Source organism: Vanessa tameamea, chromosome 4 (assembly GCF_037043105.1).
Source record: "Vanessa tameamea isolate UH-Manoa-2023 chromosome 4, ilVanTame1 primary haplotype, whole genome shotgun sequence".
NCBI lineage: Eukaryota > Metazoa > Arthropoda > Insecta > Lepidoptera > Nymphalidae > Vanessa > Vanessa tameamea.
In genome coordinates, this window is record NC_087312.1 from 10,492,636 (window position 1) to 10,520,490 (window position 27,855).

At 33.5% G+C, this 27,855-nt stretch overlaps 1 protein-coding gene across 1 annotated transcript in view; it reads left to right on the forward strand.

Annotated features, from left to right (window-relative positions):
• The window catches only part of Piezo (piezo), a 45,905-nt gene that overhangs the window by 1,398 nt on the left and 16,652 nt on the right, over positions 1-27,855 (forward strand). The window contains exons 3-23 of the mRNA XM_064220187.1: positions 17,062-17,157; positions 17,410-17,621; positions 17,716-17,842; positions 18,431-18,677; positions 18,861-19,026; positions 19,250-19,384; positions 20,527-20,635; positions 20,942-21,023; positions 21,832-22,059; positions 22,923-23,131; positions 23,805-24,004; positions 24,149-24,297; positions 24,393-24,536; positions 24,613-24,685; positions 24,831-24,949; positions 25,231-25,426; positions 25,858-26,037; positions 26,560-26,729; positions 26,818-26,950; positions 27,032-27,259; positions 27,350-27,588. Of these exons, the coding sequence (XP_064076257.1) occupies positions 17,062-17,157; positions 17,410-17,621; positions 17,716-17,842; positions 18,431-18,677; positions 18,861-19,026; positions 19,250-19,384; positions 20,527-20,635; positions 20,942-21,023; positions 21,832-22,059; positions 22,923-23,131; positions 23,805-24,004; positions 24,149-24,297; positions 24,393-24,536; positions 24,613-24,685; positions 24,831-24,949; positions 25,231-25,426; positions 25,858-26,037; positions 26,560-26,729; positions 26,818-26,950; positions 27,032-27,259; positions 27,350-27,588 (3,442 nt within the window). The remainder of the gene's footprint in view (positions 1-17,061; positions 17,158-17,409; positions 17,622-17,715; positions 17,843-18,430; positions 18,678-18,860; positions 19,027-19,249; positions 19,385-20,526; positions 20,636-20,941; positions 21,024-21,831; positions 22,060-22,922; positions 23,132-23,804; positions 24,005-24,148; positions 24,298-24,392; positions 24,537-24,612; positions 24,686-24,830; positions 24,950-25,230; positions 25,427-25,857; positions 26,038-26,559; positions 26,730-26,817; positions 26,951-27,031; positions 27,260-27,349; positions 27,589-27,855) is intronic.

Here is a 27,855-nt window from a genome sequence, read left to right on the forward strand (position 1 = left end):
GTAACAAATACAATTACAAGTACTTAATTGAAATACTGTCAAGTCTTGATTGTATATAATTCTTTAAACACAAAAGTGAAAAAAATAGAATTGTTTAATTATGTTCAGAAGCATATATTTTTCAATTATTTTAAAACATACAACAATATTGTTTTTGCATCAATAGTAGTGAGAAATTATTTTGACTCAGACAAAATCTTTAACTTAGCAAATACCTACCTATGTACAGTCAGGGTAAGAAAAGGTTTGTCACCTTAAGATCTATTTTCGTGTGCTCAGTATGAGCTATAACCTGCTTTACCAATTGAGTATGACATATTGCGTCGCAATGTCATTATAAGTCACATGTAGCAAAGAGTATAATAGCGTTTTAAAGCTATAAAAATAATAAGAAGAAGCAGTCGGTATGATAATTACCAACTTTTCACGAAACCTCATAGTCCTTCGTGAATGCTCGTGTAACATCGGAGATTAGGACATTGTCTTGTCTCTTATAAGATGTGTGCATAGTAGTAATCCTACTTCCTACTAATATTATAAACGCGAAAGTTTGTGTGTATGGATCTGGCTAATTTGTCTGAGGTATGGATGGATGTTTGTTACTCTTTCACGTAAAATTTACTAAACGGATTTGGATAAAATTTTGTACACACAGATAGAATATGTACTGGAATAACATATTGGATACTTTTTATGCCGGGAATACATAAAATCTTCGGGAACGCGGGTGAAACCGCAGGACGGAAGTAGTAAATGAAATAGTAAAAATAATTAGTAATTATGGTAAAATTTATTAATTTAAACAAGTTTTATTTATTTTATTAAAAACGAGTATATCCGCCATTCGTATCAATCACAGCTTGTAGTCGCTGTCGCATTGATTCAACAAGGCGAGAGCATATGTCGATTCCTCTGAAACTCTCCAAACACTTTGACAATGTTCTACGACAGCTGCTTTGGTTCTATCGTTATTATTTATCCACCGCTGCACCATCAAACCCCATAGATTTTCGATCGGGTATATCCGCCGCTTTTGCAAGCCAAGGAATCACCACCACTTCCCGGTGGCGATGGAACCACTCATCGTCACGTCATTACATTAACCGTCACTTAAAATAACGGCCGAATAATATTACAAGCGTTTTTATTCTAAGATTGCAATTATTATTTATTAAGCTTATGGCTTCTGTCAATAGGTTGACAATTCTGCCAGTGTCAGGGTTGAAAAATACACGTGGTTGCTTAAAACAGCACTTTTTCGTTCTGCCAGATGACCAGTATCACGATCTAAAACAAATAGGACATGACAGTATATCAACACAAACACCAACTAAGATATAAAATAATAAAACTACCTACATAAATATACTTATATAAATAATATGTACTTAAACTTATTTAAAGTTTAATGTTATATCTTTCAATATACTTAAATAAAATAGTTATAATAGAGATTTCTGAAGAAGACAAAATACAGGACATGTTGAAAGGGCGAGGGAAAGTAGGAGGAAGAACATCATACAGTCAAACAGGGAATCTGGTGCAATCAAAGAAAATATGTTCAACGGTACCCTCATCAAGGCCACATTCACACAAAGAGTGGTCCCGAACCCTGATTTTTGATAGAAAATGAGGGCTGCAGTTATGGCCAAGACGCAATCGAATTATTGTCGAAGTAGAAAATTTAGAGTAGTTACGAAACTCAAAAAACCAGGGTTTTAATGGAATATCAGATTGTAAACTGCCATAAAATTTACCTTTTACATGACGGGTAAAGTTCCATACATCATTCCAGCGCTTATTCAGATCAATTTTAGCGAGAGAACGTAAATCTAAGATTGCAAGATATTGCAAGAAAATATATGACACTGACAGACTTTGACAATTTAGTAGAGGATATCATATCTAATTTAAATCTTGTAATGACTAATTAGGCCACAAAAAAGTTTTTATGTTGATATGACACTAGACGTAGTCCAAAGATGTTACACTATTTTGAACCAAGTTATCATACTATGTTAGTTTAATTTTATATGCAGTTTTCTATTTAGTCCTTTAGATTCAAAAGGTACTAAGAGTTTACGACTTGATAAAGGAATGAATTTGAAAACTGACGAAGGTTTTCTTACTCTTGACTATACTTAAATAACATTTTTATAGACAGACTTAAAAAAAGTTAAAAAAAAAACCAAATTAACTACTGCATGTAAATAGTGCAAAATTTGTAAGTTGTCAAACTGAAATTTTTAAGGGAAAAAAGGTTTTTTTTTATATTTTAATAATTTCTAAAAATCGCTTATTACCGAAGATACTACTGAAGTGATACTAGTGAAGTGTTGTTACTAAATGAATATTATTTGTAATATACTTAGATTCTTAAGCCGGGTACGAATACTTTTGTTATTTAAATATACAAAGTTTTCTGATAACATACATAACGCATAAATAACGCCAAAAACATGCTTGACGAACACAATGTTCGATGTTCGTCAGTGGTACGCCTTTACAAACAGAGTTGTTATATACGTATAAAATACGAAAAAAAAAGTTCGTACGTCAAGTCATGTACGCAGGCTTTGCAATTTGAGAGTAAAGGTGGAATCAGACAGTTCATTTTTTGTTCATTTTCGTGTTTCATTTTGCATCTTTCACTCAAAGTGACACGTCTAAACACAAAGTGAAACAAAAGTGCCGAATGAATTCATTAGGTAACTGATCCAACGACATTGGATCGGTTCATTCGGCATCTTTCATTCCCACTACGAATGAACGAAAAATGAACAGTCTGAACACAGAGTGAACGTTCACTCGGATTTGGCCATTTTGTCTCGAATGCATTTTTCTTAATCTTTTTTTTTAGCTCCTTGATCAAATGATCACAAATTAAACTAATTCCAAGAGACATGACTTCATTCGACGCCATATTGAAAGAAACTACGGATGAATGTTCTTTTTTACGTCATTCCAGCTAAGCCTTGTGAACATGGAATGAAAGAAAAATGAATCATTCACTCAAAGGAACATTCACTCGAATGAACCGATATCACCTTAACTAGCCATACCAATAACTGAAATTTACTGATACAAAAAAAAAATTGTAAAGAGAATTTCTGGAAGCCTTTTGTATTAATAATTCACAAAAACATAGAAATAAACAAATATAATTTATAAATAATGACTAAACCTTAAGCATTTAACTATTGATACAATATATATCTAACGTTAATCCTTACGATAAACAACGCCGTTACTCAACAAAACGGTCGCGTGCCAAACTGCTTCATTTAAATTTGAAACATTTTTCGTGATGTGTAGATAGATGTATATGTAAATGTATATGTAATGAAACCTAAAGAGCTTGAGTAAGCATATGTTTTGTTCATTGAGGAATCGCAATCTATGTATCTAATTGTATATAACAGTTAAAATGAAACTGTATCTGCAAAATCCCCCCTTTGAATTTTCATGCGTGTGCGAGGGACGCTTTGCAGGTGCGTTTGAAATAAACATGCTTTATATAAGTTAATTACTCCAACTAACAGAACTAGTCCTTCAAATCTAAACAAACAGACAGTTTAAAATCTATTAAAATAACATGAAATAATAATCGCGTAAGGCTCACAAGGTTCTTCATGTTAATGCTAGGTATGTGATAACTTAGTCACTTGGTGCCCTCAGTGAGAGAGATCTTGATGTGGACTGACTGACGGAGATCTTGTTATAATTACAGGATACAATATATATGTATTAATAACATCCTTAAAAATGTTCAGTGAACATAATATGCGAAATCAAAGAAATATTACCTTCCTAAGTCGTAAAATAGCTATTTAAAGTACCTAATAACGGCAAACGTTAGGCACTGTACTGTCCTTTTATGTACCCCTAACAACGGGATTATATAATTTCATGATGGTCGGTTTAGTAATAAACATGTGAAAGCGTAACAAAGAAACAAATAAACTTTTCGCATTGATAATTATAGTTAGGATATACTTATACAATTTTGTTATTAACGCCAATTAATTAATATCAACTATGTACATATCTTGGTTGACTTACAATGAATGCTTAGAATTGTGCAATGATCTCAACTTCTCAAGGCGGCATATGTGACGTAATCCGCCGAAACCGGCCGGTCGTCTGTGCCGGTGCCATTGGCACGATCATCGTTAAAATCTTATTATATATTTAAAAAATATGGTCATAAAAATCTCATTTGCCTATAATCTACTTAAATATGTTAAGAATGTTTGACTTTTCATACCTATTCTTTTTTTTATAATTCAATTTATTCGATACTAATGATTATAAATAAATTTAAAAAAAGGTCATATCAATTTAATTTACCTAATAAACCTGCCTGTAAATGCGAAAGTAACTCTGCTATCATACTTTCACGGAAAAACCACTAAACGGAATTTGATTAAATTTGATACAAAGCAAGTTTAAATCCTCTTAAAGGACATAGGCTTTTTTTTATACCAAACACCTAAAAGGCGAGCGAAGCCGTGAGAAGTTTTAAATAAATAGTTTTAATTAAAACCTTGTTTTAAAAAACATTTACCTTCTAGATTATTTGATAGTAAAATAATAATTAAAATATTGTAAGATACAAAGTAAAACATCATCGAAGTGTTATCATAGTTGCAAAGATTTGATTTAGCTTTTATAACGTCGCATTGCGGGATAGAAGTAATGTATCCTAGGGGCGCGCCTCGCACTGGGTGCGTCCTCGTGGTTCGTTCTCTGACCTCTTGACCGAATTGTCATCCCTTGCTTAGGAAGCCCTCTGATTAATAAACTTCGATATTTGCATTTTTCACACGCAAATATATATTTTTAATATTTATGATAATAAATCAAAGTTGCGTGTTTGATTTGTTAATTATTTTCGGTGTATTATTATTCATATTTGTTTGGACCCTACAATGTATGTTCATTATATTGAAATTACAAAAAAAAATACTCACTTCATTTAAAAGGTCCTCGGTATTTTACTAGAGCCGTATGATTATACCTACGACAAAACTACATAAGCATGTGATGTTAATGATATTAGGAGAAGAAAAAGAAGTAAATAATATTTTAATCGGTATTCTACATAACAAATAACTGACACAAATACGTAACTAACCTCATTTTTCGTTCTCGCATGAGTTCCTCAAACGAAACATTTGGGTCTAAAGGGCAACTTTTTGCCTCTATTACAACATGGCATATAAATGAAACAAACCACAAATCGGAGTTTATTGTTCATTTTTTTTTTTTTTCATTTTTTTAGAATTCGTTATTATCAATAAACCTGCGCCAAATGTGATGAATATAATGAAGTGAATGGTATAACTGGACTAGTTAATACATTTATTAAAAAAAGTCTAAATGAACCTGGCAACCGGAATTTGTTATAGACGAAGGAATCGAAAGTTCGATGTTCAAGTAAAATTGTTTGTGCAACTAATGGACCGCGCCTGCAGCGGTACCGTTACATGAACCTTCCTATGCGATATACTATTTGATATACATTTATATGATCTCAATTTTTTAATTATAAATATATTTACTGTTTGAACTATAAACACCACTGTATCAAATTAAAAAATATAAAGCTCGATTTCCTATTGTTCTATCGTACACATTTAGGACTAAAAAAGTATTTCTTTAATTAATCCTCATAAGTTATTACGTAGTCACATATAGCCGTAGTCTTAAATACTAATTTACATAGTTTTTACTTAAAGATTATGTATCTTTATGTCTTCAATGTAAAAAAATCCAACATACATCACACAAACCAAAAAAAAAGTGATAAAAGCTGAAATGATTTAAATGTAGATTAAATAATATAATGGAGAATATTTCTTTAAATAAATCCTGGTACGACACAAAAGCTTCTAATCTAACAAATACTAAAAGACAAACTAGGTACCAGAAAAATACCTTAATACAATTCATAACGAATATTGTGTTGGTATTTTATAACATGAACGTACTAATTGTTCCAGGAGTTCTGGTTAATTAATGTCTGTAATTGGGCTTTTAAAGTAATGAAAAATTATACTATCACGCAAAGCCCGATTCTACCTCAACGTTTTACATCAACATGTTGATGTTAAGTGAGGGAATTCGTTTCAAAAACACACCCAGACTGTAATTCATATATGAAAACACCACACACGCACAGTCACAGCTATTTTTATTACGGTTATCTTAAACGCTGAATTCAACAATATTTTCGAATATAGGTCAAAATGTCAATTTGGAAACGGTTTCAAATATAAATACTGTATGTACATTAATAAAATAAAAGTGCAATGTTCGACATATTCTTTTCTGGGATGTATGAGTTACGTAATATATTTTAAGTTAATATTAATGTTTGTCATTTAAAAATGCTCTCAATCAAATCTTTTACACAAATTTTGGTTATTTATAATTAAAAAAAAACAAAATCACGGTCTCAGCAATTTAATTTCAATATATTTTGAATGACAGAATATTAGTCATTATATTATTTATATAAATATTATATTAAAGCGAAAGTACCTCTACCTGTCTGTCTGTCTGTTGCTATTTCACACCTAAGCCATTGAACCGAATTTGATGAAATTTTGTATAAAGCAAGCTTGAAGTCCGAGGAAGGCTATATGATACTTTTTATGCCTTACACCTGACATACAGCCAAACACCATGACAAACACCATAAAACGCGAAGCTGAACAATTAGGGTTCATTTGATCTGCCCATAATTATCAACTTTCCAAGCATTTCCCACGTCTCATATGGAGTGCGACCTCAACTTACCCTCCGATCGGCCAACAATAAACTAGCGGAACACTTCCACCCCTTTCAAAAATGGTACGGACGACAACGCTATACAACAACAATATATTACCATGGCAATCCTCACGACGCACCGATAAATATTTCCTGGTGTAAAACTTAGTTAGGTTTTCCTCATGGATAATCGGTATCCCACACCTGCATCATAAGTGATCGATAACCTTTACATGAATCTGATCGATAAACTTCACACTCGGGTGACAGAGATCACAAAGACCAGGCTTTTCCACGGAACTGCACCTGCAGATCAGATCCCGGCATCCCGCCATAACTTTCTTCGTTTTCTTTTGCTTTTCTCCTGCGACTAAATCTGTCTCTACCACTATTAAAAATAAACCAAACCAAAGACTGAACTGTATCCCCAAATTAATTATTCATTCAATAAACTGTAAATAAATAATAGCTAGATTTTGAGTGAACTGAACGGGTTACAAAAACTTCCAAATAACTAGCGAGTTTTGACGTATTATGAGTCAAAGGTTCTAATGAAACAATGTTTTTCATTCATATAATTATTTTCATATAACGGACTCTGTGTAAACGCTTAGTCTTAACTTAACATACGTCTGTCATGAGTTACTCATTCTATGATATTGTTACTCATATATATGTTTATACTGTTTCGAGAAATATTATCTTAATGTTACAAAAATGTTTAACACGATATGTTTACGTGTACATTAATCTGCTATGTCGGTATTCTCGTAATGTTTGTATGTATGTACTTATATGTATATAAAGTCTGAACGAATTTGGTGTGGAAAATACACATGTTGCATGTACTGTTTACGATTCGCTTCAAGGCATATGACGATGTACGCAAAGTGATGGAAATAGCAATGCGATTTTAAGTAGGTAGCAGGTACGGCGGCATATTCGGACGGCGAATACGTTGCCGGTTGCCTTATCGGATGTCTGATTCACAAGGTCACGCCACAGTTCAACTGGTTAACTAGCAACCTACATTATGCGTGATCTCATCGTTTTGTCAAATTCGTCGATAATAAGTACAACGTAATACGATTTTTGTATCTGTTGGTTATATTTATTAAAAACGCACACGCAAACATATCATCGTAGTACATTACAATGGTAATCCGTACGTTAGGAATGACTGTGAATATTAATATTTGTTTAATGTTAAGCCAGTGTGAGGGATTGAAAGTTACTAATGAAGACTCGATTAAATTAGAATTTTGATGGCATTAATTGTACTAATTAGCTCCTAAGGCAGAGTTTGGAGTCAAAAGTAATACCTAGTAAGGCCATCGATTCAACAAGTTCAGGAGATGACTGAGCGCTCTGAGCGCTTGTCTGGTGTAGTTGTGATTTTTGTTCGTCGAAGTTCTTTGGACACTTAACACACAGATCGTTACTTTGTCATAAAGCATTAAAGATACTTCACGACGTACCTCTACGTTTATCCTTCCTAAATTGCTTGTTTTTGCGCTTCTTACTGTCTCGAACGCGTTATGACGCTAAAGTACCTCCTGAATGACAGTCAGGTTTTGATAAATGTAATCAGGTTTACACAGATCTAAGGCTCTATCTGTTAAAGAAAACATTATAAATCAATTCGAGTTTCTTAACTCCCTAACACGATGTGTGTCTTAATCTATGGTCCTCAAAATGAATTTTGTTGCAAAATGACTACGTACAAAGATTCCTAGTCGTTAAACTATATAAGTTTATTTATATAAATTACAAGTAAAAAAACAGGACTTTTAAATAACAATTTTTCTATTTGCATTTGACTGTTGTGCTGTCTTATATTGTCTAGTCTGCTTAATATACACTGACAGACTTATAAACTGTATCAATGTTCAAGACGACTTTGAAATAAACATTTTAACCAAGTATTCAAAGTTTTTATTCAAATTTAAATTGAAACTTATAGTTTGGTTCATTAACTTCATAACAGTGATGAACATGATATATCCTTAATTGAACGTTTGTGTACTGGACCATTCAATTTTTTTGAACAAAAACTATAATTGTAACAAAAATTTGGTTTCGGTTGGTTTATTCAAAAATTGGTTTTTGTAGTAAAAAATAAAAGTTGAACCACTCTTTTTTTTTTTAATTTACTCCACGTCGTTACAGATTCTAATCGGAGCCGCGTAAATCTGATTAGAGTTAAATATTGTTTCATTCTTGTGAAATGGCTGTTCTTATTGCTGCTACTATTGTGCGCACAGGAGTACTAGTACTACGTAGTACTAGCATATACAACTTTTTAAACTCTCCCAAACATGATCAATGGGATTAAGATCCGGGCTAAGTGCTGGCGAATATATGGTACGTATCCCATATTATTAACAATATGAAGGCCCATTTCTCTTCAGTCCAATTAAGATGTTCATGCGCAAATCTTAAACGAGCTTGTCTGTGAGTTGCAGACAGATTTAATCATTTACTGGTCTAAAAGGGGTTATTTGCCGCTTTATTAAGCCTACCCTAGCCTAGCCTTCCTTATTGTTCGTGTACCCACTTATACTCTGCTCTATTATGATGTTAAATGAGGTAACGATTTCGTAGGGGAGTTGAAACAACAAATCGGTCGTCACGACAGGTGGTTCCTGGAGTTCTGCAGAGAACCTGTCTCTACAAACCTTCGGTATCCTATAGACACCGTAGACTGATTTAAATTTAAGTTTCTAGCAATAGTTCGTTGATCCAAGCCTTCCTGCACCAATGCCACAATTTGAGCGGCTTGTTCGGACAAAGCATCCAGATTTATGGTTACGAAACTTTTTATATAAAATGAGTAATTATTATTTTTTTAAAATTATTAACGGAGTCTCGATACTTTCATTTAGTTTAATCTAAAAAGTTTGCATACTTATCAAAAATATGAATCCTGAATTTTGATGCAGTTTATGAGTCCGATGTGTATATTTTAAAATATTGTCACTGTTTTTCATTTACCAATTTATTTTCATTAAGTCAATAACCATATTCACTCAAATATTGAGAATAAAATAAACTTACAAGGGTTTTTTTAATTCCCTTTTCCCTTAATATATTAATAAAAATTAGGCTCTCATATAGCTTTATAACTGAATGACATATTTTTGTACCTACTCAGTGTATTAAATTTTGAGAAAATAATACAATAACCAAAATAAAATATCTTTTTATATTATACTAGTTGAAACTGCGGCTTTACTCGAGCGAAATTTATAAAACATAGAAACCCAACTCCCGTTATACCCCCTTGTCTACAGCCTATAAAGAAGCTACATGACAAATTTCAAGTTTGTTGGTGTTATAGTTTCTGAGATTTCGTGATTAATCAGTGAGTGGTATCTATTGACATATATACAAGCGAAACTTTCATATATGTAAATATATAACCCATCAAATACCAACCTATTGTAAATTGGATTTGGATTATATAAACAATCAAACAACTAATTATTATAACACTTAGTCCGATCATGAATTGTTAACACCATTTTTCATATTTTTTAAGAGGTTTTTATAAACTATCTTAAATACACAATTTGAAAGCGCGCTGCGTCTACTTACATTAAAATAATTCTAAGTCGCTGTTGCAACGTCATCTGGAGCTAAATTGAGAAGCAAACTACTTTTAAACTTTCATGACTGTTCACATCACACAGCAACAGCATCGTGTTTTTAACTCTTTAAGCGTATGCCCTATAAATACACATTAAAAATTAAATACCTACGAGACATGTTTAGATAATGGTTTTAGCATTAACTTAATTAGTAAAATAACTGTAATCACATTTTTATTACTACGAAACTTAACCGTTATGATCATCTATTTAATAATATTTTAAAATGTCTGACTTATATTTAATGCACAGTTTCCACCTAGGTCGGTCTTACAGGATGTTATTTTGCACAGGAATTCCTTATGGGACGTAGGTGAACATTAAGGGATTGTTCTAAATTTTACAAAACCAACCAATTATTTTGTTGACGAGACCACTGTTTCTATAAGCAAGGTAATAAAAAAATTACAAGTAATATTTTGGAATGTGTTCCAAATAATTTAAGTTAAATTTTAAGACAATAGAGGTAGTCTCTGGCGCAAATATTAATTACCTTACCTTATAGTAATTTATTATTGGATAATTTCTGAAATGATAAAAACAGAAATAAACAAAAAATACAAATAGTAAAATTGTAAACCTGGTGCACCAAAACATTCAAGAAATGCTAGGAAAGGATTTAGAAGTTGAGTTATTCATAAATAGCAATGACATCGATTTTTTATATATAACAGATCATTGACTTGTAAATTATCAGTTTATGTGTCACCAGATGGCTAGTTTGTTTAGTAGAAAAAAGCTATACGTGGTGGCTCATTAATACTTATTAATAAAAATGTAAAATTTAAAGAACGTAAGGATGCTGTGAGCCTTTCTATTGAGCTGACTATTGAAATAGCCTGTGAAGAGCAGTATTGCCTCTATAAAATAGAACATTAATGTTTGTAGCTATACATACTGTCCCATTGACTGTTATGAGAGACTGATATGAAATTTCCTATCATAACTTTTTTCCCAGTGTTGTAAATAAAACTAAGGTTGTTATTTTCATAAATCGGTAATTAACGGTTAACGAAGCCGTTAACTACCTATCCATTTAGATTAAAGTCAAGCGCTTCCACTATACGGCCTTCTTAAAATGAAGATTTGAAGATTTTTGAAGTGAATATAAAAATCTATTTCGTTTTGTATTGTGAAACAGGTAATTTTGTCTTAGTCAAAGTTATTAAATGAACAACACATAAATTACTCAAATAATGTACCATTCTACATTTAAATAAAGCAATCTGTGACGAATTTCGTTGAATCAAAATATAAATATTTAGTTATTATTAACTGGCAAATGCGCCACATTGTGATAAATATATTGACCAAGTTTGTACCGTAAGGGACATTACTTAGCAATAGCAACTTTAAATGCTAAGACCTAGGATGTTATGTCCCTTGTGTTTACACTGGTTCACTCGTCTTTCAAATCGGATCAAAACAAATGTATATGATAATAATATATGGTGAATATAAGAAATTAGTGCTTGTAGTAGGGTGGCGAATTTCCATACATAGAAACAATTGTACACAAAACATATACGAGTAAGATCACGCCGTGAAACCGGGTCATTGCTCTTTTTACGACTTATCGCGGCTCGATTGACACCATTAACGGCGTGGGTTTGGCGAGATTTAAAATGAAAATGTTCCGAATCAATACACCACATAAAAAACATTATGGGAATTAATTTTTGTTCGCAAATGCTAATCATTTTTTCTCCTGTATTACCGACTCTCGGTACATTTTAATTTAACATGTAAGTATCTGCATTTACTAAATAAATTATTGTATGCAGTATTCGTTTCTCAAACACAAGTAACGAAAACCTGTAAAAAAAAAGTAATTAAATTATGTATATTAATATTAAAAATATGATAGTAACAATTTATTTAAATCTATTTAAATGGTTCGAAAAAGGAATATATTTTATTTTTTAAAAATTATAAAGAAAAAATAAGGGTTAAACTATGGACCTGGAGATTTAATTTTATGAAAAATAAATCCGGAACGAATATTCAATTATGATTAATGATGTGGTTTAATTGAAAATACTAAATAGGTAAGGCGATAATTACGCCGTAAGGCCTGACTATGATCTACCATTTATACGTTTTATACGTTTCCATTTCAAAGTTTATATAAAAATAAAACATTTGGTATCTATGGCAAACATTTTCACGAACGAATTGTAAAAGACTTATAGGCACGATGGTATAAGACTTATATACAATCGTAACACGTTAAGGTGAATGGTCGACTAGCTTTGTATATTTGATGCACCACTCAGTAAACTTCAAGTGCAATCCATTACATTATCAAAACAGTTCTACGAGTATAATGATCATAAGAGTGAGATTTATTATACGTTACAAAAACCAGAATGAAGGCGGTAATATTAAAACTGCCATAACACTGTTTTATTGACTTCATAGATAGCACGTAAAAGCACTTCTCTGTTGTTTTGTGTTCTATCTATTTCTGTTTTTGTGTTGATGTTAACATGTTCGACCTACTTACATTTCGAGTTTGTATTTTGTATAAACAGAAAAATATCAGGTGCTGCTGTCTGAAATATAACAAGCAATTACGTTCTTGTTTTGCAGAACAAAATAATAAACAAAACATTAGATTTTTTAATAAAATATTTGCCGCATCGTTCCTATACTACAAACATTTAATTAAACAACACAATAATTTTTCCCGGTAATAATGAGTGGTCACCATAGCCAATGCTGCATCTCCAACATGGCCAATGCGTCTCCAACTTTAGGAAGTAAGATGTTATGGCCCTAATAATAGTCTAATATACACAAGTATATAGTTATTTATTCGCCTATAAGCACTAAACAGGACTATACCGTTGTAAATAGGTCTAACTGGTTAATAAAAGTAGTAATTGTCTATGGCCTATGTCTTATCATAATGCCTTAAATTAGATCTATGAAACATGATAGTAGCCAGGCTATATGTACGGCTATGAGTAGGGTCGAAATAAATACGTATATATAGTGTTTTATGACTACACACCACACACGATACTTCGTGTGATAATAATACACATATGTATGTCCCATGTCACTGATGCTATAATAATAATAATTATTATATTATTTTATTATATAACATAATGCATGTATGAATTAAATATATTTAGGGCTTTTGCAAAACAACTTATAAATAAAATTATGCACTTATCATTATATAACTCTCTTGTATTTAGTATGTCGTGTTTTCGTATAATTTCTTATTTAGGTAATTAAACAAAGTGAATAGTATAGGATAATGCATTGGTTCCTCGTAATTAGCTTATGGTTGTTTATGTTTAAAAACAGTGAAAAAGTACACAACTTGTCATTTTAATTTATAAGTAACAATGACAACATTAATTGATATAACTGAAGCGACTGGTCTCTATTACAGATCTTTATTATTTTTAAGATAATTATAATTATTAATAATATCTGTAATAGTTTTGACGTAATTAATAATATTTTTGATTACGGCCGCTTTTTTAAGGCATTTTCATATCCATCGTACATTAATCTCATTCTAATAATATATTAACATTACACATTCTTTAATGAATTTTACGTTTTAATGAAAATTTAAACGTAAATTGAGTACGGAATGATTTGTAACTTGTAATAAAAGTCATCATATGTTTATATTTCTGTTACACGTCGACTTCGCTTGGCGGAATTTATATCTTTCTTATTATCGATTTTTATTTCATGAGGTAGCGTAACATTTAATTCAACACTATAACATGACGAATCAAAAGTGGCTTTATTTTGATTTTATGAACGTAAGTTCCTAAACTGAAAGTTGATAAATTATATATCTTTTCGAGTTTAGGAATTATAATTCCTAAATGTGAGTGACCTTCTTTGTAAATATATCTAATTGTACATTTAGGGCGTACTTGCTGATACAGTACATCCTTGCCAAGCAAGCATTCTTGTTTATAATTTGGGACAAGCCTGCAACCGTCCTGGGAAGTTTAATAACGTAAAGCTCATTCTTAGCTTGTGGTTCTCAACAAAAGGACCGATATAGCCGCTTAAATCTGTTAGTCAAATGATTTCGGAGTAATGTGTTCCTTTCATCGGGTGGCTTCATATTTCTAAGAATTAAATTGGCTTCATTATATTTTTGAGCAATTTTACTTACTTTGTTAACTGGTAATCTAACAATCCGACTGTCGAAATTGTTTATTGTATTTACAATATATTTTACAATTTTTAAACTTTACAAAAATCCTATCGGTACCGATTAGAAAAGGTTTAAAGCATTTTTTCCCCTTTTTTCATTACACTTATAAACCTACAGCTTTACGTCACCCACGATAAAGAAACAATTTACATTATGTCGGTTATTGCTATATATCTATCTTATTGAAAGAAGAAATTATATGTTGATTCTGGGTTACGGGTAAAGCTTTTTTAAAATACTGATTTAAGTATATGATAGCTACCAATATTCCTACTTAGGAATGAAAATTAAATGTTTCGTCATTCAAACATCGTGCAGATGTTGGCGATGAGTGGGCGACGCCTTTCTATTACGGATTTGCCTTTATTATTGCCGATTTATGAACTATTTGCAAAAATCAATAGTCCTTATATTGTCTACAAACGATTAAAAATGACGAAATCATCTAAGGGACATATCCTTAATATATCAAATACGTTTGAGTGCTATATCAATGCGTATCACTTCTCCATTTGCTCACCAACATTTAACAAACTGTTTTGTTAATTAGAAAATTATATTTTTCTAGTCACATAGCCTAAACCGTTTACAACTGTTTGCAGGCCATAATCGGGGACGCCGTTGTATGTAACATTTTAAAATGAATATGTCATAATGCTTAAATTTAGTCTTAGATTTTATTTTATTTATCTTCATTCTACTTATAATTAAATCTAATTTGCAAATATTGCTAGTAATATGGAGTTGTGAAGTTTATTATGTACAGTTCAAAAAGATAAGATGGCAGTAACCAAACAGTATAACCAATGAGATATTAAGACTATTTAAACACTTTCCACTATTCCTTGTAGTGTATAGGTATTAGAAAGTTATGTCATATAGAATAGTAATTATTTATTTCTGACCATTTTGTAACAGTAACAATTTTCTAATCCTAGTGTTTAGTACAATAAATAATAATAACGTAATAAGGAGTTGAGCTTATGTCACTTCTTACATTTAATATGTGTTAATTTTTTTATAAAATTACATCAGATTAATATGTAACAATTTGAACTTTAACTAATACATACGATCAAAACGGATATAACATAAAAACAACTTGATTTCAAGGTTTCGAAATAAAACAATAGCTTTTAGTTTGCTAAATTGCCTAAAGTACCTACATTTTAAATAAACCTACGTCCTTATTGCAAGACAATCAGTGAGGCAAATTATTTCACACGGAGTACAATAATAAAGTCTCTATCTCGTTATAAATGTATGTATGAATATATGACTCATTTCGAATTAGCTTCACTTATTTTTAACTAAAATTGATAATTTATTTAACCAGTTAAGGAAATGCGATGAATTTTTTTATATGACATAATTATCTTTAAATGACAGATACCTTTTATATCATAGGATATTCTTGTCAGTTGTTGCAATGACTGTTAAGCCGCTCTATACGAGATAGTATAATATGTATACGGATGATCAACATTATTTAGCTCTTTTGATACATTATTATTTGGGAAAATGCAGTTTCGTTATAAAATTATCATCAAACGTTTAATACGCCATTGTCTGAATCAAGTGAAACATGTTCTTATGAATAAACTCTTTAATGAGCCAATCGTGTCATAAAGTATTAATTGCAGTGAACACGTCAAAGAGATCAAAGTGTTCCCAAAAATAAGGTCAACGAATTTCAACGTAAATTGTAATGAAATACGTGGTGAGTTATGAAAGTGGAACGAAATATGTTCAACATAACAATACCGAGTAAATGTTACTTTGGCATTTATACATCAACGTCACCGAATACACGCCTAGTTTTATATGGGGGGGGGGGGGGTAAAATTGTATGATTTTTTTATATACAACAATAACTAATAGTTAAAGTTATGAAGCGCTAAGTATATAAACATTTTGAATGTTTTGTTTATCTCTATTTATTATTTTTATCACGTATTTTATGTTTATATCATATATTTAAATGAATACACATTTGTAAAAAGAAAATGATAAAGGTCTGTATAATAAGTTTAACAATGGATGGTTGATTTGTAAGATAAAATCATTATTTACAACCATGCTATAAACATGTTCAATGTTAACAATGTTCGTCTAAAGACATAACAAGCATAAACAAACAATATTTATTGCGTAAAGATGTAATTGCGTACATCAACCGTTATGATTTGGTCTTTTGTAATGTGTTATCGTCCTATATACTATGAAAAAAAATGGATTTTTTTTAAATAAAATTATATGTTACCTCCATAAATGTACTAAAAAAAAATAATAGCTTGTTTTATCATTTCCTTAAATATCAACTCAGATTAGCTTACTAACACGTGATATCAAAATATGTCAACAAAGTGCATAGATAAGATTATCACGAAATTCTTTAATCGATTTTGTTATGAGAGAGTATTTTTTTTTCAGGTATAGCACTGCGGCCATTTGGCCTTTCTCTTATATATTTGCTGCTGTACTTGATAGCGCCGTTTCCACAAGTACCAGATTCCAAAACATTCCGAGGTAAGTAAATAAATTTAATGTTTCATCGAATAGATTATTTTAATTTCATCTAATGACTCCATGAAACTCAACAGAACTAGAAATAAAAATAAAACCATACTTCTTCCTGAATATCAATTGAAGACAAAAATATCTCGCTTTAGTAACTAGATATTTATTAACGTTTTGTGAGGAAAAATTGTACTGGTTTTACAATTACCTATGTGCTATTTATTTACTATAGAAATTTGAATAAACCGTTTTTTTTTTCAGGCTGCCGAGGCAAATATCTTCAACTCAATCTTGTTGTCTCCGCGTTGCTTTTGCTAGTTCATGCAATATGGCACAGTGTCCTGGCAGGTTTTGCGCCTTATGGCTCTCTTTTCGAGGATTATCCGATCATTCAAACGATCGGATTCAACCTCGGTCTTGTATCATATGCGGGAATAGATCCACTTATGGCAGTGCATTATCTTGCACCGGAGGTAAAATATTAAACAATTCGGAGCCGTCGAATTTATTCTACATTGAGTTAAAAAATCAAATCATGAAACGTTTTATTTTGTTCCTATCTTTTAGCTGGTTGTAATGGGCACATCATTAGCAGTGAACTTGATGGTGCGTACCCTTCTTGTTGGATCTTCTAATGATGAAGTTATTAGAAAAGATTCCAAGCATCAGCGGTTTCCTTTGCTCACAAGTGCAGGTACTTATCCTGTGTCATTATTTGTTAAATATATTTAGTGGTCTAGTGACTACATACCATCTGCACACTGCCTTATATACTAGGATCATAGTTCGGTTTTAGCTGATACTAGGATAGCCTATTCCAATCGAAGAAGGAATGAATATAAACAAAACTTAGGTTTATGTATATGATTGCTAATGCGCAGCTAAAACGTTCAAAACGTCATTTTTTTCGAAAATCCCTAATGAATATTACAAATTATTCAAGTTCTCGACCAATTATATCGCGTCAATTCAATGTTAAATATTGTACTCTTGTTGTTGGAATAAGACTATACGTAGTTTTTCTGTTACTCAGTAGCATTAAGAAAACCACATAAAGCCTTTGGTCCCTTGGCTTCTGCTTCCTCTCAGCTCGTATCAGATTACATTCATCATTCAATGGAATGCCATCGAGTGTTAGTGAATAGAAAGTATCCCTGTGTTTGCGTACACACTTGTGCATTCTATTATCTCTTGCGCAGATTACTTTTTGAGATTAGTGGCCGTAGTCAAAGTTCGTTCGGTAAGATTTCAGGTTTATTGATTTAAAATTGTTATTTTACAGGCAAATATCTCGCACTATTACTTTTAATGGCATCCGGAATAATGCGTCCTAGTGTAACATCAGGGATATATTTCCTGGTGTTTATGGGTGCGGCAACGGCTTGGGCTGTAGGAAAGCCCCTAGAACGTGGGTTTGCCGTGGTGAGCCGCTGTGTCATGGCCATCATGGGCGTCCATATAGCAGTACTTCTTGTTTACCAGTGCACTTGGATCATAGACATTTTTCCACCAGAGACGGATATGGCTAGGTAAGCTGTCTTACGATTATTATTAGCATATAAATTGTGTAAGCATTACACATTAAAAGAGAGATAAATGGGTATGACTTCGTGGTTTCAACATATTATATTTTAGTCAGTCCTATTACTAAAGAAGGTTTTTAATGATTACAATATATTATCATTTAAAAGCATTTTTTTAAAATATTTCAGATATTTTGGCCTCACAAAACTAGTTATACTTAACGAAACAGATTCATCGAATTTTACGTATGAAGTGACCGACGACCACATGTGGGCTACTTTGGCTAGTCCCATAGTGATACTCTTTTCATACTTTTTCCTCGCCATTGAAACGCGAGAACTCTTCAAACCAAAGGTGCGTACGCTTGTAACGATATAATATCTGCACTTTACGAATGAGAAAACTTTGATTAATATTATCATTAACTCCAACTAATAATAACATGCTTTGTTATAACTCATACCGTCGGATTGGGCTGTATTTTCTGACTAACGCCGTAGACGTATGCCGACATAGCGCTATTCAGTAGTTCGAAATTACACTGCGATTTTATGACTTTTGCTAACGGGGCGGATAGGCGAAGAAAAAGAGTGCTTTAACTGGCCTCGAAGCGGGTAAACTGAACGGTTCTTTGGTGCGCGGCGTGTCCTTCCACCGCGGCAGCAGACACGCGCCGCGCGACAAGTGGAGGAACGCCACGAAGAAAGTTCGCGTAAGCCGGCCCCAACGAATATGCACTGACCACACCGTACTCTTAGTTACACCTTAACTGTACTTATTTTTTAAATTGTACATACTTTGCAAATATAATTTGTAGAATATATTTTATTGAGTAGATATTATTCATGTAGATATGTAGATAGCAATTAGTGGATGATCTTCGTAGTGTACATAAATATTGTTGGTTTGAACAGGAAAATTTCATGAAGATGGAATTTTCTCGAGTGTCGTGTAAAAATGTATTCTTCACTATTAATGATGACAAGGATTATGCATGAACGCTTGTGCTAATATTGAATATATCTTTGAAATTTGTTGTTCGGTATTTTGTGTATTAATAATTTTATTTTTGCAACCTGCTTTCGTTCTTTTGTAGGTTGCATATTCATACATAAATTCCAATGCACTCCGTGGGAACACCGATGAGGATGATCCTGTAGGTATTCATTTTTATATTTCTCGCCAATTTGTCTGTTATGCTTGTATCGGTTTTTGATTATTTTATCAGTAATGAATGTTGTCATGCAGATAGGTGTGTCGTATAACTTGGAACGCTTTTAAACATGCATCCTCTAGCACTATTGTCCCTCAATACCAATTCAATGTTCATGTGCATCACTATTAAGCTTTTTATGTTATTTCCATTAGTGTATTGCATTATAATAAAAAGTATTGAATGGTTATTTAATATTTATCTTTATTAGTTATGGTTATTTTTAAATACAATAATAAAAAGTGTGTTTCGAAATTTAAATTAAAAGCAGAACTTCGTTACTATTCAATACTTAAACACGATATTATATATGATAAATAGTTCTCGTCAGCACAATAACTTAATCTTATAAGATAATAACTAAGTTACGAATAAATTAGACACATATCGAAAGAGACTTTTTAATGTTGATTTGAATATCTACAGTTAAGTCTTATATTAGTAAGATAAATCAAAAGTATAACTAATATATGTATAAAGAGTAAAAAAAAATACTTGCATGGATAAGATATAATCATATTAATGTCTATAAAATACACCTCATTAACATATATATGTGTATATAAACGAAGATATTCGACGTATTTATTTTTAATATATTTTTTTAAATAATGACGTGTAATTGTTTTTAATTACCGTAGCTCCTTCGTAACATGAGCCCTAGTAAGCGCTGGTCGGGCGGCCGAGCCAGCTCTGTTACGCGTCAACTGCACCAAGACTCCACCGGTTCCGTCGTTGTACCTGATGAAGGTAAAGTAACAGCACGAACAATGACCTGCTGTGAAGGCTAAATTATTTGTTTTCTGTTAATATGTATAAGAGTTATCTACCACACTGGTGCACTTTCATTGACTGTAAGATGGGCAAACCACGTACAGTTACAGATTTCTGTCAAGTCATGCGAAGTTTGAGATATTGGTTCACAATGTAAATTGTAAAAAAATTACAACTCACGTAACCGTCAACCGTCATCTTAAGTGTGTGTTATATTTACAGTAAATTGGCACATTTAATTAGCGTTCCCTTTCAATGAAATAGTAATTCATTTTTTTCCAGAATCAGTAATGGAGATAGAAGAGCCAACATTAATGGATGATATTGTGGCTGCAGTCGTTGACTTCTTCCAAGTACTAATCAGGTATGCTAGTACACAGTAGCACACATCACTATTAAAATAAAATAAAAATTCAGCCAAATTATAAAATAAAAGCGGCCAAGTGCGAGTCGGACTCGTCCATGAAGGGTTCCGTAGCAGCACATAATATAAAAGTTCTTGTAGTTCGTTGTAACTTTTGAATGAGAGGTAAATTGCGGTTTACGATTTGACGTATTAAAAAAAACTACTTACTGGATCTCGTTCAAACCAATTTTGGGTGGAAGTTTGCATGGTAATATACATCATATATTTTTTTTAGTTTTATCATTTTCTTATTTTAGAAGTTGCATGGGGGGGGATCTTTTACCACTTTGGAAGTGTCTCTCGCGCAAACTATTCAGTTTAGAAAAAAATAATACTAGAAACCTCAATATCATTTTTTAAGACCTATCCATAGACAACTACACGTATGAGTTTGCTGAAAAAATATTGGCATAATACTGTGGCATATGGACAGACAGACAGACAGACATGACAAATCTATAAGGGTTCCGTTTCTTGCCATTTGGCTACGGAACCCTAAAAAAGATGAATAGGATCATGCCTTAGCTTAATGGTACAATCTCCATCTTACGTTAATAACGTAAGCGAAAGACGTTCACTCTCTTAAAGCCAAAGCGGTAGCTAAAGTCGGGGGCGAAGTTACTGAAGACTGATGCAAAAATTATCGGGATGGTAATTAATGCAAAGTAGCGGCTAACACGACTGCTCTATGAGAGATTGGTACTCAAACAGGCTTGCCCAATACCTAACCGCTAATAGTAACTATACTGTTCAAAATTTTTTTCAGATCTTCCTACATAGCGACAACGATAACAATGATGGCATGGAGTATAATGTTCCACTCGTGGTTGACATTTGTGTTCCTCATGTGGGCAAATATCGTGTGGTTATGCCAGGATCAGCGCTCCTTTATGTTGAAGACGAGTCCCGTGCTGGTTTGCTACGCAATGTTACTGCTTATCGCGCAGTACATCTATGGCATGAATCTTACGGAGAGCGAGCTACCGTCTAATATAACAGAAAGTTTCCTACCAATTTTTTTACTTTTAGCATCTTTAAGTGCTGGTGCATATTTGGTAAAGCGCAGCGCAGAACATGCGAGTAAGACGATTTTTATCGAGCACATTCGAGCCCCACTCTCTGTACTCGAAACTCAAGTCTGTTTTGATATACTCGAAAAGCACTCGCTTAACTTATTTAAGATTTTATATCTATTTACGAAATATATTTAATTAATTATAAGCAATGTATATTACCTTGCGCCGCGACTCGCCAGATATGAACCGGCCCATAAAGTATATATTTAATTTTATCTGTAAATGCTTTGACACTTCGATGTCGTATTAATTCGCAAATATACTTATATTTGTTTATTGTAAAGTAAGTAGATAATAGAAGCATTTTAAAATTGATCTTTATTGCCATCGTCCTCCTGCCCTTAACCCAATTTTATTTGGGGTCGGCGCAGCATGTCTTCTTCTTCCACACTTCTTTGTCTCCCGTAATCTCACAATTAACATTCTTTCTACCTCTATATTCATCCACATCTATGCTCAAGACCTTCCTCACAACATGGTCCTTAATCCTCCGCATGATATGCCCATACATTTACAGCCGGTTTCCACATAGCTTCTCGGTTACCGGTGCCACATTCAAACTTCGTCTTATGTACTCATTCCTTACCCTGTCCATTCGCATAACACCACACATTCCTCTCAACATTCTCATCTCCGCCACATGCAATTGTCTTTCAGTCATCCCTTTTGTAGCCCAACACTCTGATCCATGATCTTTATTGGCATAATATGTGATATTTCCGGAAATATGATATGTTTAGCCATCTCGTCTAGAATCGTTTCGCATACAATTTTCAATTGGTCCACGCCAGGAGGTGAATCTGCACCAGATAGGCCTGGGCCGGGAGGAGGGCGAGCCGTGTGTGCCGCTTCTGATCAAGTCACTGTTCACGTGCATGTTCTGGGTGACGCTGCGCCAGCGCGTGCAGGAGCTGCGGCGCCGCCGGCACTCCGCCGTCGTCACCGACATGGCGGCGCCGCTGCACCTCACCGTCTCCGCCGCCGCCACCGGTAAATATTTTCTCCATTTATACGGCCACTCTTACTGGAGCTACTTCCTTCCATAAGATCTACACTAATACGTCTCTTTTTTATAAACATGAAGAAGTGATAGAAGTCAGTGAGTAAAAAATCACATAGAAAGATAATTAGAAATCCTTTAATTTTAGCAAATTAATCATGTTATATAATTCGTAACTAAAATTTAATATAAATAATAATAAAATGATCATGTTTTTATTGCGATCTTATCTTAAAGGTTTGATGATTGGTAATCTATGAAATCTATTTCATTTTTATTTTTTTAAATAATCACTTAGCAAAAAAATAGTTAAATAACCTATATTAGTATTTTTCATTTTCCTAATTATTCACTAAAAAACGACATACCACAATAACAAATGCAATCATTTTTAAATTTCCATCACGTTTCAGCAATATTTTATTATATTTTTTTTGATTATATTTTATTAATTTAAAACTTATTAACAAATTAATGGACCAGTTATCCCTTAGCAGCAGCTTTTGAGAATAAGTTTACTCTAAAACTTGAATTTCGTTGCTTTCTCCACACCTTGCTGGTCTTTTATTTATTGAAGCATTACACCAAATATACAAATTTTCTTGCCGCTTTTCCCAGTACGAGTTATGCATTAGATATTGTGTAATTGTCTCGCGTCTGCAGGTGTGGACGCCTCTCGTGAAGAGGAGCAACGGTCGCGCTTGCTGGTAGCGCTAGGCGAGTGGCTGCGGGCTGCATGCGCGCGGTACTGGATTTACGTAGTCGTGATCATGCTCTTCGTGATCGGCATCACGGGCGAGCGAATGACTATCTTCAGGATCATATACATGTTCCTATTCCTGTTCTTCATACTCATGTTCCAGGTATTTTATATTTTGAACACGAAAATGAATTAAAAGTTTAAACAGATTAACATATGATATCTCCGAATATATTGTAAAGACTTACTTATTTATTTACTTTCCTTAATCCGGTTGCAAGTAATCATTTAATTAACATTTTTGCAGATAAGTTGGTACTGGTGGCGTCGTCTGATGTACGTTTTTTGGATAACAGTTATTATATATTCAATGATCAATCTCATTCTAATTTATATATACCAATTTGATAATTTCTCGAAGACAATAGAAACCTATTTGATGATCAACGAGAGATTGTAAGTATTTTGTTTAAATTTGCGATTAATAATGTGACGAGTATGTACAATCGCTTGATATGGGACATTTTTTTTATTTTTTTTTTTTCTTTTAGGCAACATGATTTGGGTTTAGAGCCATATCATCGGGCAGACTTATTCGTAAAACTATTAACGCCTACCTTGTTTCTCATCATTACAATAATGCAGGTGCACTATTTCCATAAAGACTTTATGGCATTATCTGACCCTAAAACGAGGTTAGTCGAAATAGAGGGAGAACATGAACTAATTACATTTTTTTCTGAATTATTTATTACTTGTTCGTTGTTTCAGGACAAATAGTATAGCTAGAGAAGTAGACTCAAGTAGGCCTAGTCAAGGCGGTACTTCCACTATGAAAGATGATGTAAGTGCATTTATCTGAACACGATTTTAATATTTACCTACATTAAGTTGAAAAAAAAATCGCAATACGTATTTTATTATTAAATTAATAAACCAATAAGGTATGATGTTGACTGAAACTTCAAAATTATTATACCATTTTCCAGCTACCACCGCTGCCACTAGAAGATAGACCCGCAAACGAGCACTCCGACAGTGACACTGAAGCGGAGCAGTCTATAGGGACGGCTTCCTTCAATACTGCTGCTCGTCGTTCTATGTACAGGTAAGGATATTTGTTTATGTGCAAACATCGCTATATTATGTAAGAGTCGAGTCCTTGGCCGACCACTCATCCGGTGTTCTAGAATAACCATAGGTCAGAACCGGAATTAAAGTTTCCGCAAAGTTGCAACCACATAATCGAACATCGTAATTCAATCCGTGGCACACACATCGATTGGCATTGCGGTGCCCGTGCTTCTATTTAAGAAAAAAAAGTATTCAAACCCATCAACGGAGCGTAGGCTCTGTCAAGTGTCAGTTAACTCGTAGTATCTGACGCAGGAAGTCGTCGCGCAGCCGCTCGTACGCGGCGCGGGAGCGCGCGTCGGCGTGGCGCGCGGCGCGCGGGTTCGCGTGGCGGCGCTGCGGCGCGCTGCGGCGCCGGCTGGCCGACTGGACCGACAAGGCCTTCATCTTACTCGACGTACATCTTATCAAGATCGTCTTTCTCTCGCTCATGCTGCTCTGTGTCTTTAATGTTAGATTCTTTTCTATAATTTGACATGTTTTTCGAATCTTTGTAAACGGTTAATATGAGGTATGAGTAATGAGTTAAACTCATTTTTATTTAATAACATTCGATCTCATTCGTCGGACAGTGGTGTACGGTTATACTGTCAAACTTGACAGTAAATATAACATAATTATCGATTGGCGTATTTTATAATAATTTTGTAAAAAAATAATTTAAGCTATACGAACAGCTTTACCTACGAGTTTTGTTAATAGCGTGATAATTAAAGTCTGACTTCAGTCAATTATAATATTATTATAAAATTAATATTAAAATAAAAACTCAGGTAGACAAAGTTAATGAGAATAAAATAATGTTTTTTATAATAATGAGATTAAAGTAACCTTCTCTTAGCTTGAAGTATAAAAGTTAATTTATCTGAACATTGTTTGCAGGTCTGTGCCATGCACGTTCCAATAATGATAATTATCGCACCGGCGCTGTTGCTAAGCTCTCGTAAGCAACGAATATGCGTATTGTTAATATCTACTCTAATAAGTGTTTACTTTATGGCGAAGATGGTCTACCAAATAGAGTATATAAAACATTCATTCTTTGATGTGAACTGTACAAAGGTAAGTAAAAATTGGAATACCTAATAAGTTACTGAAATACAGAATTAAATGTAAGTTTCAGCTGCAGATTTAATTAAAAACATGCTGTACCAACACCATGTTAAAAGAAATCGTGGGCACGGGTTTGGTGTGATATTAATAAACGGAGAAAAAAAAAGTCAATCAAGGATGATAGAAAGTGTTGTTCTCATTATTATGCACACGATTTCTAAAAGGATTTGACGTCGTTCATATGTAATATTAGAAAAATGAATAATTGCGGCCAAATATGTATGTCTTATTTGCATATATAAATACACGCATTCCGTGCTCAACAGTGAAGATAAAAATCGTGAAGAAGAAAAAGGACTTTAGCATTTATGGGCTTTTTTTTAATTTTTACTTTAAAACTCTGCCAAATTCGAATAGAGATTGTTTATAGCTAAATCAGCTTCATTATTTTAGTATTTGCAATAATAATGTAAAAAGTATATCAATATAGATTTATATATTATGATCATATATATGCAATAAATGTTTTAGATGGGAGAGAACAATACATGGAATACGACAGTTTATAACAACGCCGAATGGGTTGGGTTCAGCAAGGCGACGTCGAAGCGGCCTCTAGTGGTGCTCTTAAAGGGCTATATAGGCCTAATCGCAGTTTTCACCTTCTACTCGCTAGTCACATACAGGCAACAAACGCTCAGGTAGATAGATAGTGTTATAATAAAATAGATTATATCTCAAACGCTATGACTAGATTAGCTTAAACAAAAATGTAACTTATATTTCTAGGAGCATGGGTCTCCTACCGGCCAACAAGGAGAAGATAATGTTTCCAGATGTCGCCCGCGTAGACGCGGATAAAAACCTGATACATTGCTTTAAGTATTTAGTGAACTACGGCTTCTACAAGTTCGGAGTCGAGGTATTATTTTCAAATGTATAATCAAAGTTTCGTCAAATCGAGAATCGTCGTGCTCGTGGTCACGTGCGGGTGTCCGTGCAGATCTCGCTGATGTGCCTGATGGGCGTGATCGGCTCGCGCATGGACGTGTGCGCCGTGCTGTACGCGGGCTGGCTGCTGGCGCTGGCGGCGGCGCGGCGCGCGCGCCTGGCGCGGCTGTGGCCCGCCTTCACCGCCTGCGTCACCGCGCTCGTGCCGCTGCAGTACATGCTGGCCGTCGGCTTCGTGCCGCAGCTGTGTCTGCGCTACCCCTGGAGCGGCAACGACCAGGTGCGGCGCCCCGCTCGACTGTTCTGAGGTTGCCCTGGGCACTTTCGGATCACTATCAATACTTTAATGACATTAATCATATTTTTGTAGCAAATGAAACATATCCGTACTTGGCTCTTTTTACCATACGACGACGAGCCCCCGCATGCGGTGAAGCTCATCTTCGATTACTTCCTGCTTTTGTTCGCGGCGCGCCAGTTGAGAGTGTTCAGAGTGGAAAAAGTCCATGGTGACTCTTACGCAGGCGGTTCCAACAGCGAGGACATCGGCAAAGAGTGGGAAACCCCCAACTTTGTTAATCCAGTTCCGGACTTTTTAGGATATGTCGGGTAAGAGCGACCGTATTGTGCGGATCTTATACGTCAGTCAATATCTTTTTACTTTTAGCTTTTGAATGTTTTGTTTGTTAAAATATCATATAAGTCGCCATCTTTGATAATGGTTTACGAATCGAAGAAAATACTTCTTGGATTAAATAATTATACTTCTCTGTGGTCTTGAATTTCAAAAAACTTTTTTTTTATATTTAACTATAAATTATTATTTGTATGTATGTATAATTATTATTTCCGTATAAAATCCTTATAAAAACCTTT